The 18,678-nt window shown below is 52.8% G+C and overlaps 2 protein-coding genes across 15 annotated transcripts; both read left to right on the top strand.

Moving 5' to 3' along the window:
• Positions 1 to 1,031: 1,031 nt before the first annotated feature.
• On the top strand, positions 1,032 to 15,826 carry Ccdc9 (coiled-coil domain containing 9). Of its 14 annotated transcripts, none has more exons than XM_030242556.1 (15): positions 1,032 to 1,139; positions 3,293 to 3,344; positions 3,464 to 3,614; positions 4,989 to 5,087; positions 5,234 to 5,482; positions 6,898 to 6,981; positions 7,068 to 7,241; positions 9,301 to 9,482; positions 11,066 to 11,112; positions 11,210 to 11,345; positions 11,544 to 11,637; positions 11,732 to 12,101; positions 12,464 to 12,583; positions 13,423 to 13,472; positions 13,910 to 15,826. In XM_030242556.1, exons 3-15 carry the CDS (start codon positions 3,501 to 3,503, stop codon positions 13,925 to 13,927), a joined length of 1,737 nt encoding a protein of 578 aa, XP_030098416.1. In that variant the 5' UTR covers positions 1,032 to 1,139; positions 3,293 to 3,344; positions 3,464 to 3,500; the 3' UTR covers positions 13,928 to 15,826. The 14 variants fall into 14 exon arrangements, with proteins under 14 accessions (XP_030098416.1, XP_006539990.1, XP_006539989.1 ...); XM_006539927.4 differs by having other exon boundaries at positions 11,729 to 12,101; positions 12,464 to 12,559; XM_006539926.4 differs by having other exon boundaries at positions 11,729 to 12,101.
• On the top strand, positions 14,147 to 15,826 carry Inafm1 (InaF motif containing 1). Its single transcript, NM_001136270.1, has one exon. The coding sequence runs from the start codon at positions 14,549 to 14,551 to the stop codon at positions 14,939 to 14,941; it is 393 nt and encodes a 130-aa protein (NP_001129742.1). The 5' UTR covers positions 14,147 to 14,548; the 3' UTR covers positions 14,942 to 15,826.
• Positions 15,827 to 18,678: the final 2,852 nt, after the last annotated feature.

The following is an 18,678-nucleotide window of genomic DNA, read 5'->3' as shown; positions in this document are numbered from 1 at the left end:
ATCTATCATGCTGTTTTTGACCCCGAGGCAATCCTCCTGCCTCAGTCTCCCAAGTGCTGTAATTAGAGGCATGACACCCAGCTTTGTATAGTTGATTTTTTAATATGAATTTATTGTACTTTTATTGTTTTGCCAGTTGATAAAATAGACATATCTGATAAGTTATTTTTAATTATTATAAATACAAAAAAAGGCATGCTTTAAATAACTTGGAAGATTCTACTAGCTCCTTTTTGTTGCTTCTTCAAATCAGAAAGAACATTGCTTTTGTAGTGGACGTATTTTGCCACGACGCCCAGCTTTGTAGTTGACTTTTTTCCTTTTTTTTTTTTTTTTTTTTTTCAAGACAGGGTTTCTCTGTGTAGTCCTGGCTGTCCTGGAACTCACTCTGTAGACCAGGCTGGCCTCGAACTCAGAAATCCGCCTGCCTCTGCCTCCCAAGTGCTGGGATCAAAGGCTTGTGCCACCACGCCTGGATAATGTTGATTTAAAAAAAAAAAAAATATATATATATATATATATTTTAAAGACTTCATGTGAGTGCACTGTCACTGTCTTCAGACAGACCAGAAGAGGGAATTGGATTCCATTACAGATCGTTGTGAGTCACCATGTGGTTGCTGGGGATTGAACTCTGGAGGAGCAGACAGTGTTCTTAACTACTGAGCAATCTCTCCAGCCCCTATATAGTTGATTAAATTTTTTTTTCTATTTTTATGAATTGGTTACAGTTTCTATAATTAAGGTTTCATTTGCAAGAAGAGGTAATGAAACCAGTTTAGGTTTTCTGGGGTCCCTGTAAAATGTCTGATTTCTACTTAGTAAAATCGGAAATCAGTAAGCCAAAAAAGGAGCCCAGAGATTTAGGGCTACATGTCTGTGGGTTCAAGTCCCACCTCGTGCCCCCAGTCCAATCCCTGAAATCAGAAAGAAGAAACAGGCTTCTGCTACCTTCTGCAGAGCCTGAGCGGGTGCGGACCCTTTAAGGCACCCGGAAATGGGATGTCAAGACCGGAAGTGCCCTACTTATTTCCTCTCTTCACGTGGTGCGGGCCGGAAGTGACGAGTGAGGCCCGGGAGCTGTGGACGCGAAGGCGGACGAAGCCGGAGTCGCAGACACCGCGGGGTCTCCGGGACAGGTGACCGGGGGAGGGGGCCGGGAGCGCGCCCGGAGAGGGCGGGGCCTGGTCGCCCACGTGAGGGGAGCGTGAACGCGCGCGGACTGGGAGGCGAGCCGCCGGCGGGGGCGGGGTCAGGGTACTCTGCGGGGGGCGGGAACCCGACGCCCACATGTGTCGCTTGAGGGGTGCTGAGGTTGGGCGGTGAACACGTGGGCAGAGCCAGACGCGCGGGTGCTGGCAGGCCCGAAGCCCTGGCGGCTGCCAGAGTGGGGCGGGGCTTGCAACGCTGTGTCGGTCTGGGGGCGGGGCCAGAGTTTTGCCTGGAGGACTAGGGGCCCGGCTCGGGACGTTGGGCGGAGACGCTGGGGGCGGGATCAAAGAGTGTAGGATGGGGATAAGAGGCGGAGTCTGGGCGTTAGCACGGTGGAAACTGGGGGCGGGGCTAAAGTGTTGGGGCGTGTAAGGGGTGGAGTTTGGTCGGTAGGCGGGTGAACCTGGGGGAGTGGTCAAAAATGGTGGGCGGAGTAAGATGGGGGCGGGGCTAGAGTATTGCTTGGGGCCTTACAAGTTAGTCTTTGCTGTAGGGAGTGCCACAGGGCGTGGTCATGAGGGCCAGGGGTGGAGCTAAGGGGGGGTGGATGTGTTTGGGGCGGGGCCAAAGTTTGGAGGGGAGTGGGGAAAGGGGCAGGGTTTGGGCTTTGAGTGAAGAGGTGATGACTGAGTTGCGGTGTTGTGCTGGGTTTGGTCAAGATGCTGGGGGTGTAGCCGGAATGTTGTCCTCAGTGTTTTAGGTATTGATTGCTGCACTAGGGCGTGGTTACATTATTTATTGCATGGGACTAGTGTTTGGGGCGGAGACTTCCTGGGCTAGGCAGGAAAGTTTTTTGGTTCTGGTGCTGGGTCCTGATTCTTGCCCAGAAGCTAGGGGAGGGTCCAGGGGCTGGCTGAGACTGGGTGGAGGTGGAGCTACGATGTCAGGGATTTTGCGGGTGGGGCTAGGGTGCTGGTGGAGAATGGCGAATGGCGGGGATAGAGTTAGGAAGTTTTTACTGAGCTGGGGAGCGGGGCCAAACACAGGCAGGGAAGTAGGGAACTCAGAGGCGGGGTCAGAATGTTTCCCAGTCTGTTGGGGGGCGGGCCAGTTAAATTGGAGGTGGCGCCAGAGTGTGAATTTTTGGTGGGCGGGGCCAGAAGTCTGGAGGGAAAGGAGGGGCTTGAAGTTTCACCCTAGGTAGGGGTGGGACCACAGACGTTTTTGCAGGTCAGGGATGCGGTTGCTGCTGGCAGTTTTCTCTTGTAAGCCTCTGTAGAAGTTCTGTCATCTGCCTTGAGTATCACTATGAAGGTCAAGTCTGGTCCAGGAAGGCCCCTGCGGTGGATCCTGGGCCTGCTTGCTGAATCTTTTCCGCCTTGGTAGGATGAGTGCCTTTTTAGGATGCTGGGGGCTGGGGAGTCATGGACTAAAGTCCGTGTTGGGCAGACAGAGTTGGAACCGTTTTTCATTATGATTTTTGTTTGTTTGTTTTGTTTTTCGAGCCTTGGCTGTCCTGGAACTCACTCTGTAGACCAGGCTGGCCTCAAACTCAGAAATCCGCCTGCCTCTTGTCTCCCAAGTGCTGGGATTAAAGGCGTGCGCCACCACTGTCCGGCTTTCATTATGATTTATTTATTTTGTGCATGTGTGCGGGATCACATGGAGGTCGGAGGACAACTGGTGGGAATCATTTCTCTCCTCCTTTGTGGGTCCTGGGGATTGAACTCAGGTCTCCAGGCTTGCAGCAAGCACCTTTACTCCAGGAGATCCCTCTGGCCCTCTAGAAGTAACTTTTGCAGGTTGGAAGGAAAGATTGTAGCTGACCTATTGAGATCCAGATCCTGGCTAAAATTGTCATAGGAAATGGAGCCTGGACTGACGCCTTTGGAGGAATTAGTATGAGTTACAGGGGTGGGTCAGAATTTTCCCAAGGTGGGTCTGACTAATTGCATGGGTGGATCTAGAACTGAAGGGCGGGGTTTGTGTTTAGAGAGGCGAGGCTAGTACTTGAGAATTCCCTTGATGAAGTACAAGTGCATTTTCCTGTGAGTCTGTGTTTTTGGAACCCTCAATAAAGGAGAAGAGACAGCATTTCAGAATGCTGTTGATCTTAACATACTGTTCTCTCTGCTTGCAGGAGCTTCCAGTGCTACATGTATTTTCTGTGAGGGAGATTACAGCCAATGATGGTGAGCTGGAGAGGGGTGGGCAAGGTGCCCTACAGAGACCAAACCCTTAGGTCCTGGGTAAAATGCCCATGTGGCAGGAAGATTTTTCTTTCCGCCTTTCAATTGCTTCCTTACCACAGGCTACCACACTAGATTTGAAGTCAAAGGAGGAGAAGGATGCAGAATTGGACAAGAGGATCGAGGCTCTTCGTCGGAAGAATGAGGCCCTCATCCGGCGCTACCAGGTGCCCTAGCCCTGCCCTGGAGACCCCATCCCCTCTCCTCCCCGCAGTGAGTTTTCCCCACCTCTCCCTTCAAGCGTTCTCATGTTTCCCTTTCACTCACAGGATGCAAGCCAAAGACCGTGGTCTGGCCTCCCTCCCTCCATCCTGTCATTCATTCATTCATTCATACATTCTTTCATTCATGGATTCACACTTTGCTCACTGATGCCTTCAGAGTCCCTGCTCAATGCTGAGTGGTCCTGGGGACACAGTCCCCAGACCTGTTCTTAGGGTTCTGTGTCCAATTTGGGACATAGTTGCCCTTCGTGATGACCCAGAGTAGACAAGGATGGGCTGGGGGAATGAGTGGATCTGTGGGAGTCCAGAGCGCTCTCTCTAGCCTGAAGACATTAGGGAGGGCTTTCTGGTAGAGGGGATTCTGAGAACTGAAGGGTGCCTCAGTATTTGAAAAGGAAATGGGTATACATTTCACACGGGGGAGTTTGGGCAAATGTTTGGGTGCAAGAGAGGGCTTAGTAAATCAGCTGATGGAGAATTGGTCTAGGGAGGTCATGAGGGGCCAACCATATAGGTTGGAGAATGCCTAAGGGCACTAGGGAGCCATAGAGGGCTTTGAATGTGAGAGAGACCTGGTGAGACTACTCTGCATAGGAGACATTTTTTCTGTGCAGTGGTGGATGGTAGGGTGTCATTATAGAGTTCAGATAGAAAGGTGGGGCAGGGGCCCTAGTGGGGGAGGACAGGCGTGACTCAGTGACCAAGGGCAGTTGGGGCTAGAAAGGGAAGAGGAGGGAGGGTCCAGAGCAGGGCCCAAGAGGACATAGTAGAGCTATCTCTAGGAAGGGACCTAGGAGAAGGGTGGCCCTCATTGACTCATTTTTCATGCATTCATTCATAAAGTCAAAACAAAAAAAAAGTTGGGTTTGATTGTATGCCAGGCAGCACTGGAGGCTGGGAGGAGGGGCGCATCCAAGAACAGTCCCAACAGGTATCCCGTGCTTTACCAAGCAGGTCATGAGAACGGAGAAAGGCAGGTTGATGGTGAGACATCTGAAACCTGAGTAGTTACAGTACAGGCTCACAGAATGCACTGTAGCAGAGCAGCTAGTACAAAGACCCAGGGCAGTTCTGAGCCCCGGGGAATAGCGAGAAGGCCAGTGCAGATAGGCAGGAGAGGGGCCCCCACTGTGGGCTCCATGGTGATAGGGAAGCATTTGGCTCTTACTGATGGGCTTACTCACAGTGGGGGCTTTGGAGCAGCAGAGTAACATGCAGGGGTTTGATGGAAGTCGCTGTGACCCATGGCTAAAGCTCTGGAGAAAAGCCTGAGTAGAGGTGCAGGGCAAATGCAAAGGACTATGGGAGTCCAGCTGATGGACAGGACCCCTAACACTCCATTCCCCTGGGTATTTGCTTCTAGGAGATTGAGGAGGATCGGAAAAAAGCTGAACTGGAGGGCGTGGCAGTGACAGCCCCCCGGAAGAGCCGCTCCATGGAGAAGGAGAATATGGCAGTGGAGGTGGAGAGCCCAGCGTGTCTGAATCCGCAGGATGGGGAGGAGGCTGAGGGCTGAGGCCTGGGACCAAGACCTACCAGCTGCCTCTTAGCCTGGGATGCTCCAGTCTGTCTAACCTTTGATTGATTCCTTTTTCCTTTCCCTTTCAGGAGAAGAGCCTGGGTCCCTCTCGGAGGACTCCTGGGACTCCTCGACCCCCAGGGGCCAGCAGAGGGGGCCGGACCCATCCCCAGCAGGGAGGCCGGGCAGGCGTAGGCCGGGCATCCCAAGGCTGGGAGGATGGTGCTGGGGAGCAGCTTCGAGGGGGTCCTGGGGGCCGGGGCCGGAGGGGCCGGGGCCGGGGATCCCCTCATCTCTTAGGGGCAGGAGACAACTCAACCTCTGATCGAAAGTCTAAGGTAGGCACCAAGCAGGCCATGAAGTTTGGGTCAGGGTTTTCTGTTCCTTGTTTTTTACTCATTCATTCATTCATTCATTCATTCATTTATTTTCTGGTCTTGGGATTGAAATTGGGGCCTTGTGCATGTTAAGTGAGTCCTTTACCATTGAGCTACATCTTTAGCCCTTAGCTCTTATTTTGAGACAGGATATCTATCATCTCACTAGGTTGCCCAGGCTGGCTTGGAATTTGGCATCTTCCTGCACAGGGAAAACAGGCCTGCCATGCTGTTTCCAGCTAGTTCATTTCTTTCCCTTTGCCTTTTCTCAATGCTTGCTCCTCTGTCTTTGAGTCCCTGTCCCTCCTGCTAGCTTCCAGAGAGGGTTCTCTTCTTCCTTTTTTTTTTTTGTTTTTGTCTTGCTTTTTCGTGACAGGGTTTCTCTGTGTAGTCCTGGTTCCTGGAACTCACTCTGTAGACCAGGCTGGCCTCGAACTCAGAAATCCACCAGCCTCTGCCTCCCAAGTGCTGGGATTAAAGGCGTGTGCCACCACTGCCCGGCTCTTCTTCCATTTTTGACCAGCACTCTGAGTGTGTCTTAGGTTCTGAGTCTGACTTCCAGCTCTTGCCTGTTTCCTGTGTAGAGTCTGCCTTGTGCTTACTCTGTAAGTCTGTGTGTTCAGATTCATGTTAGGAGTAGTGGCCTTATTGTGACTGCTCCCCTCCCCAGCAGCCAGTGGTCAGCCATTCCAACCTATACGGTGAACTCCAGGCCAGTGAGAGGCTCTAAGGGACGGTGGATAGGCCTGGTGCTGTGGTGCACACCTTTCATTCCAGCAGAGGAAGGCAAGCAGATCTCTGCTAGTGAGTTCCAGGCTGGCCAGAGCTACATAGTGAGGAGACTCTGTCTCCAAAGAAGACAATGAGACTAGTGCTCAAAGTTGCCCTTCTGGCCTCACACGTATACGCATGAGCACGCATGTGCACAGACGCCGGATGCAGGGGCCTCAGTAGAACCAGGGTTTGTTTCTCTCACGTGTTAAGCTAAGTACTGTGGATCAGGTGGCCAAGGGCTGCTGATTGTTGTCTGCAAGGTGGACACTGGAGCACTGACGAACACATTTTCTTACATTTTTGTTAGCCACACTCACCAACAGTGGAGGCTGGGGAAGGAGAGTCCTGGCTGTTGTTTGTAAAGTGTGTTAGTGTTGCAGAAGGGAAGGGTAAGGATGGAGAGCTCCTCTGTCACTCGCCAAGTCACTACCTCTATGCATCATTTCTGTGCTGGCTGAGGTGTGCCAGGGTCCCCACACACGTTTTAAGTTAGGCTCTCTTTGTCACCTGTCTGTCCTTGGGGAATTTGGGCTGCCCTGTCTTTCCTGTATAGCTAGTTTTGTGGTTCTTTCTGACAGCCATGTGCTGTCTTTCCCCCCCAGGAGTGGGAGGAGCGGCGCAGGCAGAATATCGAGAAGATGAATGAGGAGATGGAGAAGATTGCCGAATATGAGCGCAACCAGCGGGTCCGTGCCGGGCAGCCTGGGGGTGGGCTGAGTGGAAAGCACCCAGTGCCTCCCAGCCTGCCCACATGCCAGCTCTTTTGCTGCAGGAAGGGGTGCTGGAGCCCAACCCAGTACGCAACTTCCTGGATGATCCCCGACGTCGGGGTGGGCCCCTCGAGGAGTCTGAGAGGGATCGCCGGGAAGGCAGCCGCCGGCATGGACGCAACTGGGGAGGCTCAGATTTTGAGCGGGTGCGCTCTGGCTTGGAACAGGAGCGACAGGTGAGCGCTCCGTCCCCCTGTGGTGGGCTTCCCGAGAGGCCGGCTGGGTGGGCAGACCAGGGCTTGCTTTTGGGAGGACTAGCACTAGCTTGATTTGGGGGATTTTGGTAAGGCCTGGGGCTGCTTAGGAACTCACTATGTAGATAAAGCATTTGGGTTGCCATACTCTGCCAGTGTTTTCTATTTTCTTTTTTTTTTCTTTTTTTGTTTTTTCGAGACAGGGTTTCTCTGTATAGCCCTGGCTGTCCTGGAACTCACTCTGTAGACCAGGCTGGCCTCGAACTCAGAAATCTGCCTGCCTATGCCTCCCGAGTGAGTGCTGGGATTAAAGGTGTGTGCCACCACGCCCGGCTTTTTCTATTTTCTTTTTGAGGTAGAGTCTCACCATCTAGCCCTGGTGACCTGGACCTCCAGGCCAGCTCAGTTTATGAGTTGTAGCTTTAAGCCAAGCACAGATGTGTGCCTGTTTGTACCCTGAGTGCTGGGCTTAAAGCTGTGCACTACTATGCCCTGCTGCCAGTGTTTTCTTTGTTAGGGATTTATGCTGGATGTTTTTTCCATGTTGGGATATAATCCAGGGTCTCATACATGCTATACAGATTTTGTACCAGGAACCTACATCCCAATCCTTTTTTTTTTTTTTTTAAAGATTTATTTATTTATTATATGTAAGTACACTATAGCTGTCTTCAGACACACCAGAAGAGGGCATCAGATCTCATTACGGGTGGTTGTGAGCCACCATGTGGTTGCTGGGATTTGAACTTTGGATCTTCGGAAGAGCAGTCGGGTGCTCTTACCCACTGAGCCATCTCTCCAGCCCCCCAATCCTTTTTTATCCTTATTAAGTTGCCCAGGCAGACTTGGAACTCTTTATCCTCCTGTTTCAGCCTCCTAGGTACTGGGATTACTGGCCAGGGAAAATAGTTCTAAGACAGAGTTGTAGTGTATCCCAATGATAACTGAATGGGTAAAAGTCTAAATATAGGCTGGGTAATACAAAACATCACCACCTCAGATGGTGAGGAGGGTCAGGGATGTTTCTTAAGAAAAATGAGGAGAGGATTAGAAAGACTGTTGAGTGCATAAGAGTGCTGAACAATGCCGGGCGTGGTGGCGCATGCCTTTAATCCCAGCACTCGGGAGGCAGAGGCAGGTGGATTTCTGAGTTGGAGGCCAGCCTGGTCTACAGAGTGAGTTCCAGGACAGCCAGGGCTACACAGAGAAACCCTCGGGGGGAAAAACCCCCCAAACCAAAGTTCTCTGTGAGTACTCATGTCCAGAACCCACACTGGGCAAGTCATGGCTGCCTGTAACACCAGCTCCACAGTACCTGGCACCCTGTGCTGGCCTCTGGGTGCCTGTACACACATGGCTTATGTTCAAACAGACACATGCACATGATATATATATATATATATATATATATATATGAAAATGATAAAAATGTATCTTAAAAAAGGAAAGATAGGGAGAAGCACCAGTGGGTAAGAGTGCTTGGCGCGTAAGCAGTAGGACTGACCTGGGTTTGAACCCCTAGCACTGATGTGAAAAAGGTTGAGTATGGCTCCATGCATGCCTAGGGATGGACACAGGAAGATCATAGCTAGCCTAAGTTGGAGTCCCTGCTTCAAGGGAATACGCTGGAGGGTGACAGAGCAGGACAAGCCTCTGACCTTCACACATATACCACCAAATGGAAGTGCTTAATTCTAGAAAGATGAGATCTGGCACTTGGGGGGGGGGGGGTGGAGGCAGGCCAGTCTGTGTGGGCATTTTCTCAACTGAGATTCCCTCTTCCCAAGTACCTGTAGCTTGTGTCAAGTTGACATAAAACTAGCACAAGAAGTTTAAGGCCATCCTCTTTAGCTCTATAGTGAGTTTGAGGCAGCCACCCTGGGCTATATGAGATCCTGTCTAAAACCAAAAATTTAAGAGCTCCATTCTGAGGCCACTTCAGCCAGACACTTGTTGCTTGTCTGCCCTTGTTCTGCATGGGGGTGGGGTGGGGGCAGAGCATGGAGAAGAGCTGGAGACTGATTGGCTGTGGTGCTGGCAGGGCCGCAGGGCTGGCCTGGGCAGTGGGGGCGACATGACGATGTCCATGACGGGCCGGGAGAGGTCAGAGTACCTGCGCTGGAAGCAGGAGAGGGAGAAGATCGACCAGGAACGTCTGCAGCGACACCGCAAGCCCACCGGGCAGTGGCGGCGGGAGTGGGATGCCGAGAAGACCGATGGCATGTGAGTCAGTCTTCTTCCTGCTGGGTGCTGCTTCCAGCCACTTTCTCCTCCTCATGGGTATTGGTGATGTTTGCTACAGCTGGCCATGGCTCAGTGGTGTGTGGAAGCCTGCCTTTCCTTTTCTCCTTTTGTTACTGGGGCTTGAACCTATGGCCTCTGGCATGCTGAAAGTGCTGCAGTGCTAAGCTAGGCTCCCAGAACCTCACTGTGGGAATTCTAGACAGGTGCTCTACTACTGAGCCATCTCTATAGCTCCCATTCTCCATACATTTATATGTTTGAGTGTTTTGTCTGCATTTATGTTTGTGCACTATGTGCATGCCTGGTGCCCATGGAGGTTGCAAGACATCATCAGATCCCCTGAAACTGGAGTTAGAGGGTTGTGAACTACTGTGTAGGCACTGGGAGATGAAACTGCGTCCTCTGGAAGAGCAGCCAGAGTTAGCTGAGCCAGGTCTTCTGTCCTTTTACCTTTTTACTTTTTGAGGCAGTATGTTTACTTGGCTGGCTTTGATCTTTCAGTCTTCCTGCCTCAGCCTCTTTTTTATTATATTTCATGTAACTTGTTTTGCTTTTCTGTGTATCCCTGGCTATTCTGGAACTCAGAGAGATCTGCCTGGCTGGGATTAAAGCCATGCACTGCCATGCCCTTCCAATTGGCTTGTGTGTTTTTATTTATTGAGAGGGCAAGAAAGCACAGAAGACAGCTCATAGGGGAAAGTTCTACGGTATAGGTCTGGGGATTCGTGGCAGTCACCTTTACCTGTTGAGCTGTTTTGCTAGCCCACTACCTCAGCTTAAGTGCTGTGATTATAGTCTGTGCAGCTCAGGTGGGCACAGAATTCAATATCTTCCAGCCTTGGCCTCACAGATGCCCAGCTTGTATAAGGAAAGTTTTGTCATGTGCTTACATGCCTGCTGGGTTGTACTGACCCAGGTTAGCACAAGACTCTAGGTCTCCCAGGCTCTGTACCTCCCTGTACGATGAGCTCCACAGATGTTCCACAAGGTCCAGCCAGCACAGGGCAAGGGATGAGGAAAACCTACAGCTGCTGACCCCGAGTGGCTGTCTTCCCTGGGTTCACTCAGCCTGCTTCCCTGGAGATTGGTGGTGGCAGAGTGATACTCTTTATTGTTTACAAGGCCTCAAGGATAGCCTGAACCTGAATTCTCCTGCCTTCACCTCTGAAACGCTAGGGTCCCAAGCCCGGCCCTGTGTTATGTTTCCCCTCTGTTTTGAAAATGCATGGAGTGTGTTCATTCTGGGATGCAGGCTGAGGGCAGCAACCCTAGGAGAGCTGCCTATCTTGGCGTGCTAGACACACAAGGTGCAGAGGTCAGTAAGGAAGTGATCCATCTTTCCAGCCTCTACATTTTTGTTTCAGAGGCCACGTTCTGTTTCTGTGCTGGCTTTGTCATTAGGAAGCTTGATTTGCCATCATCCATCATTCTACCCTCATCAGTCTAGCCCTTAGCCCCTTTGAAGCTGCTTTGGTTTGTTCTGGTCCTGCCTCTGCCCTGCTTTCTCCTTCTGCCTTTCCTTAGTTCCCTCAGCTATTGCTGGCTCTGTTCTCTTTTCCTAGGTTCAAGGATGGCCCAGCCCCTACCCATGAACTGTCCCACCGCTATGGTGAGTGTTATCTTGGAAAGGGTTAGGCAGTGGGGTTTGAATGTGGCATGTGCTGTGTCCTTCTTCCCTAAATCCTTGGATCTGGGTTCTGTTGTAGATGACCAAGCTTGGGCAAGACCACCTAAGCCTCCCACTTTTGGAGAGTTCCTTTCTCAGCACAAAGCTGAAGTCAGCAGCCGCAGAAGGAGAAAGAACAGCCGACCTCAGGCCAAGGTGGCCCCTCGTGCCTATAGGTGGGGTGCCCCTCCCTTGGGACATTCCCCTCCTCAGCATGCTTGGGTGTGTGCAGTCTTGTCTGGCTTCAGTTTGAGGGTACAGTGCTCTGTCTTGGCTCTGTGTCTCCTGCCCCCTTTGCCCTCAGTGCAACATGCCAGATGTTCTCTGAAGAGAAGTACATCCCATCCCTCACCCCTTTGCTCTGTCCACTCCAGTGACCACGATAATCGCTGGGAGACAAGAGAGGAAGCTGTGTCCTCGGCCCCCGAGTCCTCTCAGTCCATATCCCTGGAGGAGACACCCACACAGGTAAGGCAGAGCAGGTATGAGGTAGGGCGTGTGCATGGGGCTTTGTGGGTGACAGGTCCCAAGCACTTCCTTGATCTGCCTGTGTTCCCAGCAGGCTTCTGAGACCCCAGCTCCAGCTCATCGGCCTCCCGAGGAAGATGGTGAGGAAGATGTGGGGGAAGAGGAGGAGGGAGAAGAAGAGGGGGAAGATGAGGAGGATGAAGAGTGGGAGGACGTGAGTGAAGATGTTACTGAGGAGGAGGAGGAAGAGGAAGAAGAGTTTGAAGAGGATGAAGAGGGTCCTAAGGACCAGGAAGCAGCAACTGTTCCTGATCACCAGCCTGAAGCTGAGCCTGCTGGGAAGCCCACCTGTGAGCAGGTGGACCCTGTGCCTGCCGGGTCCCAGGAGTTGCTGTCCCCAGTCCCTGTTGAACCTCCCATCCCCTTCTCACCCTCTGAGGACCACCAGCCTGTGTCTGACTGGGGTGAGGAGATGGAACTGAATTCTCCCGGCACTGCCCACTTACCTGGTACCCACTCTTCGGGTGAGGCCTGGCCTTTTGCGAATGCTTGAAACTGGCTGCTTGTGTGTGTGTTTGTGTGCACAAGGGTGTGGCTGTGCCCACACCTCCTTCAACCCCCGTGGCAGAGAAGGGCAGTTGGTGCCTGCTTCCTGCCCTTATCTCAGTTCCCAAAGCCTGCTCTTGCTGGTTCAGAGCCTCTCTCCAATAAAAAGTTCACTTCCTTAAATGACACCCACCCCACTGTGTCCTTGAACCCCCTTGCTCCCCTCATATGGAGAGACATTTGGAAAAGGAGGGGCTTGACTGAGCCTCCCCTTCTCCAGGAGGTGACCAGCCACCCCTTGCCTCCTTGGAGAGCGGGCCCAGCTTGGCAGGAACCCCGAAGTCTTCTGAAGAAGAGGGGCCTGAGGCATCTCCAGGTGGGATGCATGAAGCTGGTGGAGGTGGGTGGCCTGCTTGCCTTCCTTGGGGAGGGAAGGGCTTGGGGATAGAAAAGGAGTGGGTCCTGTGAGGGCTTAGAACAGGGCATGAGCTGAGTCAGGTGCTGTGCTGGGTTTGGCCTGGAGTCAAGCCTTTGGGGTGCAAAGGGTGGGCCCTAAGGCCCCAGCCAATAGAAATTGTGAATAACTTTGAACGCTGGGCAAGGAAGAAGTTGGGCTCAGGGAAGGAGCTAAAAGTGGGATTTGAAATCTGAATATTCCCAGAGGTAAGAGGGTGACGCGATAGGATTTTGAGCTTGAAACTGGATTTTGGTTAGAGATCCTGTAAAAGTAAAACATGGTTAATTAAAGGTAGGAACGACTTTAACTAATGAATGAGCCGGCTCTTAAGACTTATCTGAAGGCAGGGTTAGCGGTTTTGGGTCAGACCATAGTGGGATTTTAGATCCCACGTAGTAGAAGCAAGAGACTGATCTTGGTCACTTTAACGTGATCAGCCAGGTTACTGCTTGTGTTCATCTTTTAGTTCCCCTGCAGTAGAATAAGATGTGGAGCAGAGGCCAGGAAAGGCTGTCAAAGGAATAGTGAGAGTGGAAGCCAAGGACATCTTCGGAAAGGGGCCAGGCCAAACAGGATAGTTTGGGGTCCTGGGAGGAGTGGATGAGCTCATTACACTAGCACTTCCCAGTAGTCAACAGGGTTAGATTGGAGGGGCTCCTGCTTCAGGGGCCTCCTGAGGGTCGAGTAAGCTGGAGGCCAAGTTGTAGGTGGGTTTGACTGAGGTGCGGGATAGGGTGGGTCGGGCAGGCTGGTCCTCCATTTACCGCTTTTTGTCTCCTTAGAGGTGGGCCCCGAGGGCCAGGAGACGGCGGAGATCACAGACTTCCAGAGGGTGCGTTTCTGCAAGGTGGTGGCGGCTGCTCCGCCGCCGGGGGCTGCCCGCTGACAGCGCCAGCAGACCAGGGTGCCTCGCTCTGTACTAACCTTCAGCTCCTCTGCTTCTGCTACACTCCGTCCAGGCCAGGGTTAAACTTAGTGGGGGAGGAAGCAGGTTAGCAACGAGCCCGGCCCGAGGGGAGTCTTCTAAATTCGCTGAGGACCCAGTGGTGCCAGTCCGACCGCACTCGTCTGGTCGAACCCTCGGAGTCAGTCCCTGTGAGGCCTGGGTGTGCAGGAACCTGCAGCTAGGGATTGAATTAAACGCGTGCTACCGCCAACCTTTGAACTGTGCTGCTAGCTGATCAGGCTAGGCTGCTGTGCTTGGCTGGCGGAAGAGGCGGGACGAGAGTGCTCCTCTCATCCTCACACCTCTCTCCTCCCACCCCGCAGGCCGTCTCGCAGTCCTGAAGATGCTGCTGGGAGGGGCGGCAGCGCAGGTTTGCCTGGCTCCCAGGCTGGCTGCTCTCCTCCCTGCAGTCCACCCTGGATCCCTCGCCTCTAGGGAACAGAAGTTTACGCTGGTGCGGAGTTGCTGGGGAAGGGGCCAGCAGGGGTGATGGAGGGAACTGGGTCTCGGAACTCTCGTAGTAGTCCAGGGATGTGAGACTGGGAGGGCCGGGGCCGGGGCTCGGTGGGCGGGGCTAGCGTTCAGAAGCTCCGTAGGCCTCCGGCTTCAACAGAGTAGGAACCTTAGCTCCGGCGGGCAGAGGGATGCTAGTGTGCAGAGCTGCAGTCGGTCGAAGAAGGAAGGGGTTCGATTAGCGCGGAGAGGGCTGAGGTAGAAAACAGGAATAGGCGGTTGGAAATGTGACAGCTAGGGCGGGAGAAGAGCGAGTGGGCGTGGCCTTGAGGGGGTAGAGCTAAGAAATCTTGATAGTGGTGGGTCAGAGGCGGTAGGGGCGTGTCTAGGATGTAGCTGAGCTGGGGGGGGGGTGCTGTCTGACAAGGCGTGGTCCTGGAAGGGGCGTGGCTTGCTTGAGGCGGTCCTGGGGTGGGGGCGGGGTCGGTGCAGGCTGAGTGGGCAGCGCGATGCGGGGCTCGAGCTGCGTGGGCAGTGGTGGCGAGAGCCCGGGTGGTACGGGGCTGAGCGAGGGTCCCCGTGGCCGATGGCTGCGGCTCGCCCCTGTCTGCGCCTACTTCCTGTGTGTGTCCTTGGCCGCTGTGCTGCTTGCTGTGTACTACGGGCTCATCTGGGTTCCCACGCGGCCGCCTGCGGGCCCCGCCGACCCCCTGCCCAGCGCTGCGGCCGCTCCGTGTGCTCGAGCAGCACCGCCCGCCCCGCCTCCGGCCGCACCCGCATCCTGTTTGCTTGGGGCCTCCGGCGGGCCACGACCGCAGCCAGGACTGCCACGGAGTCGCCGCCACAGTCGCCGCCCAGCTCCGGGAGCGACGCGGGAGACCGCGCGCCGAGCGCCTGGATAGTCTGGCCCGCCCCCACCGTGGCCTGCGTCTGTCTATCTGCACCACCGGGCCTCGCCTGCGCGGCGCCGCCTCTCTCCTTGCCGCGGTCCTGATCCTGCCCGACCTTATTCCACCTTGCTCCTTCCCGGGACTCAGCGCTCATCGGCAATAAACTCCAGCCTCAGCTGGCTTACCTGGTCTGTGGTCGTTGGCCTCGGCCGCTGGTCCCTTCTAGCTCCGTGGCCGCGCGGCCTTAAAGGCTTTCCTCTCTCATTGCTCACATGTAATTTTTGGGTTGGAATGGGGAGAAGCGGCTTGCCAGTTTTCGGGGCCATTGAAGGTCAGATACTGTAAAGGCCTTACCAGTTTTCGGGGTGTCATCTCGTATAGCTTCGGAGACAGTGGTGCGTGCTGGAAACTGCAGTTGGTATAGTTTGCAATGGCAGGGGTAGAGGATGTCACCCGTAAGCTAGCTTGTCCTGGTTTGGGTGGTGACATTTGCTGCTTTGGAAGTGTGGAGCATATAGCTGAACCAAACCAAAACTGGTCTGCATTGCTGTTGGTGCCATGTTGAGACTGGTGTAGCTTCTGATAAAGAAGTCATGCGATTGAGTCCATTTTCCCTTACCCATGACTGTGGCTTGGCCGTAGGCAGGCCTGGGATATACTCTGCTGGCCAGCTGCAAGAAGGGGTTTCCTTTATGGCCTGCCTTCCCCCTAGGCTGGACAGCATCAGGAACCTGAGGCCTCTTGTCAGATGGGAGTGTTACCTGTCCTGCTGGTTCCCTTCTGTCCTACCAGCATCCCCCACGGGATGATGTACAGCAATGTACTTAAATCTCTCTGGTCTTGTAAAAGGAAGACAACACATTGTTGCTCAGAATTAAACTAGTGATCGAAACCTGAGAACAGCGTTGGTTTCTGCTCTGTCTCCACTTTGTCCTTCAGCCCTTTCAGAGAGTCACAGCCTGTATCCCTGGGCATAGCCTGTCAGCTCAAAGACTGCACACCACCAAGCAGTGAGTTGGGGGGAGGGGTCCTCTTGCCTGTCCTTTTTGGCCTCCCTTCTGCTTCCTGGTTTTTCCTCCAGCCCCTTGGCCCCTCAACCTTTTTTGTGTCCCTCTGCTACCTTCTCTTTGCTTTTCTCTTTCTCTGTTTTTAGAGTGTCTCCATATTGTCACCGTGCTCCTGTGTCTACTGGCTCACACCGTCTCTCTAGTGCTTTCCCACTGAGTCACCCCCTCCCACTTTGTGGCAAGGGATTTGGGTTCTCAGCAGACCTCCTTCCTCTGTCTTCTAAGGGTTGGGATTGCAGATGTGTACCTCTATGCAAAGTCCAGCTTGTGGGCTTTGAATTCTGACTAGCTCTGACCACTTTAACCATTTTGGGGGTGACAGGGGTATGGAATAATTTTACCTCTCACATGATGACAAATCAGTTCATACCAAGCTATTTATATTTTTTATTTATTCCCTCCCAGTGTGACTGTTACACACATTTTGCTGCAAAAAGACATTACCATGTCCAACAGGGGAAGTGGACAGTGCCTGCCTCAGGCCCCTGGGAGTTTGCATAATAGGTACAGAATGGCCTTTCTAAAATTGGATCAGCCTTGAGTTCCGAAATGCATCTGTCCCTGAAGACCTCAGCTAAGGGACTATGGACCTGCAATTTGGCACACTGTCAAGCCTGATTTATCTTAATTACTAGTTCAACATTTAATTAATGGCTTTGTTAAAAAACTAATTTTCATCACCTTTATATATCTATATATCTCCTATAATCCAAGCTGCCTTGAACTTGCTGTGTAGCAGAGGATGACATTTGTGCTATGCTGATTTTTTTCCTGGGGAGACAGGAGCAAATGCCTCCTCACCCAGACAGGGCACTGCCAAGTGAATTTATTTGGGGGGTGGGCATTAATTATAGGAGGGTGTGGGTGACTCAAAGGCAGCTACACCACCACAACGCTGGATCTGCCAGATGACTGACAGTTCATACAGCCGAGACCTTGGTGTAACCTGAATGATCTACAAGCAACCGCACAGCCAGGCAGATCAGAGGCTCTGGCTCATGCTGCCACTTCAGTCATTCACATTTTCTAGAGGGTCTCATGCCTTGGAGATCACACCCTGGGCCTCCTCGGCAAGGCCATTAGAATCCTATACCATGCCGCAGTCTTGTGGAATCAACCTCCTGCTGTTATTAGTCATGTGTGCACATGGGGAGGTTAGAGAATAACTTCTTGGAGTTGGTTTTCTTTTTCCACTATGGTACCTGGGCATTGAACTCTGGAGTTTTCTGGTTTGTGCCACAGACATCTTTATTCACTGCGCCATATAGGCGGTCCTCTTGGATCTGTATAAATGACATTACGGCATGACCACCCCGTGGTATAGCTGAAGGGAAGGTTTTTATTGTAGATGAGAGAGAGGGGGGAGAGAGAGAGAGATCATCCAGAGGCTTCTGGAAGAGTCTAGAACAGAGAGAGAAGGCAGTAGACTGGACATGGACATGGCCATGGTGGGGTAGAGGGACCCAGAAGGAGCAAGACAAAGGACTAAGACAGGAAGACTAGAGAGCAGACACACAGTGGGAACGGCAGGGTTATGGGGAGAATGAGCAGCTGGAGGAAGGGAGCCAGGAGCTGGGGGAGTCATGGTAGGGGAGGAGCTGAGGAGAGCTGAGAAGGGCCAGGATGCTGACACAGACTCTGAAATGTGTACCGGGCACTTGTGATAGATACTGAGGGAGTCTGAGGTCAGCATGGGTAGGCTAATAAGCATCACAGAGAGCCACGTGTCCCTTCTGCAGGTGGTAAGGTGATAAGGAGAACGTCTCCTTTTGGTAGAGGAATTTCTGAGGAAAGCTGGCTTTGATCTAACCACCATGGGAACTTGGGGAAGTTGAGTTTCCTTTGGACCTGGCAGGATCATCTCCCTTAACTTTCATAGAGCATGGTTCTGCTGGCCCGGTGAACTGAGCTTCAGATAGTGCCCTCATGCTGTGTTCCCTCAGGAATACCTGTCTTTCCGCTTTCCCTAGTGTCCCTGAGAAGCCAGCCTGTGGGGACTGCTTTCCCTCAGATTGTCTCAGCTTATGCACCTTTCCTCCTGAGGAGGGACAGGCAGCTCCGCTGCTCAGTTCTGCCACCATGGCAGCCAGGCGGTTGCCATAAGTCCCCACGTCTCTAAGTCTTAGAAGCCAGGTGACAGATCTGCAGCTCCTTCTGCAGATCTGACAGTTCCTTGCTTGTCACTGTCCCCTTGTGCTGCCCGTGGTGTGTTGAATCCTGGATTCTCTCTCTCTATTAAGCATTGCATCCAAGGGCTGGCTCCTCCTCCTCCTCTTCCTCCTCCTCCTCCTCCTCCTCCTCCTGCTCCTGCTCCTCCTGCTCCTGCTCCTCCTCCTCCTCCTCTTCCTCCTCCTTCTTCTTCAAGATTTATTTATATGAGTACACTGTAGCTGTGTACTCATACACACCAGAAGAAAACATTATATAGTTGTGACCCACCATGTGGTTGCTGGGAATTTAACTCAGATCCTCTGGAAGAGCAGATGGTGTTCTTAACCACTTAACCATCTCTCTAGCCCTTCTGTCCTCATCTTCCTCAATCTTGATTCTTTTTATTTTTTATTTTTTAAATTTTTTTTGATTTTTCGAGACAGGGTTTCTCTGTGTAGCCCTGGCTGTCCTGGAACTCACTTTGTAGACCAGGCTGGCCACAAACTCAGAAATCCACCTGCCTCTGCCTCT

This window comes from Mus musculus, chromosome 7 (assembly GCF_000001635.26).
Source record: "Mus musculus strain C57BL/6J chromosome 7, GRCm38.p6 C57BL/6J".
NCBI classification, from domain to species: Eukaryota; Metazoa; Chordata; class Mammalia; order Rodentia; family Muridae; genus Mus; species Mus musculus.
The sequence above is the reverse complement of the archived record's forward strand: the minus strand, read 5'-3'. Positions and strand labels throughout refer to the sequence as shown.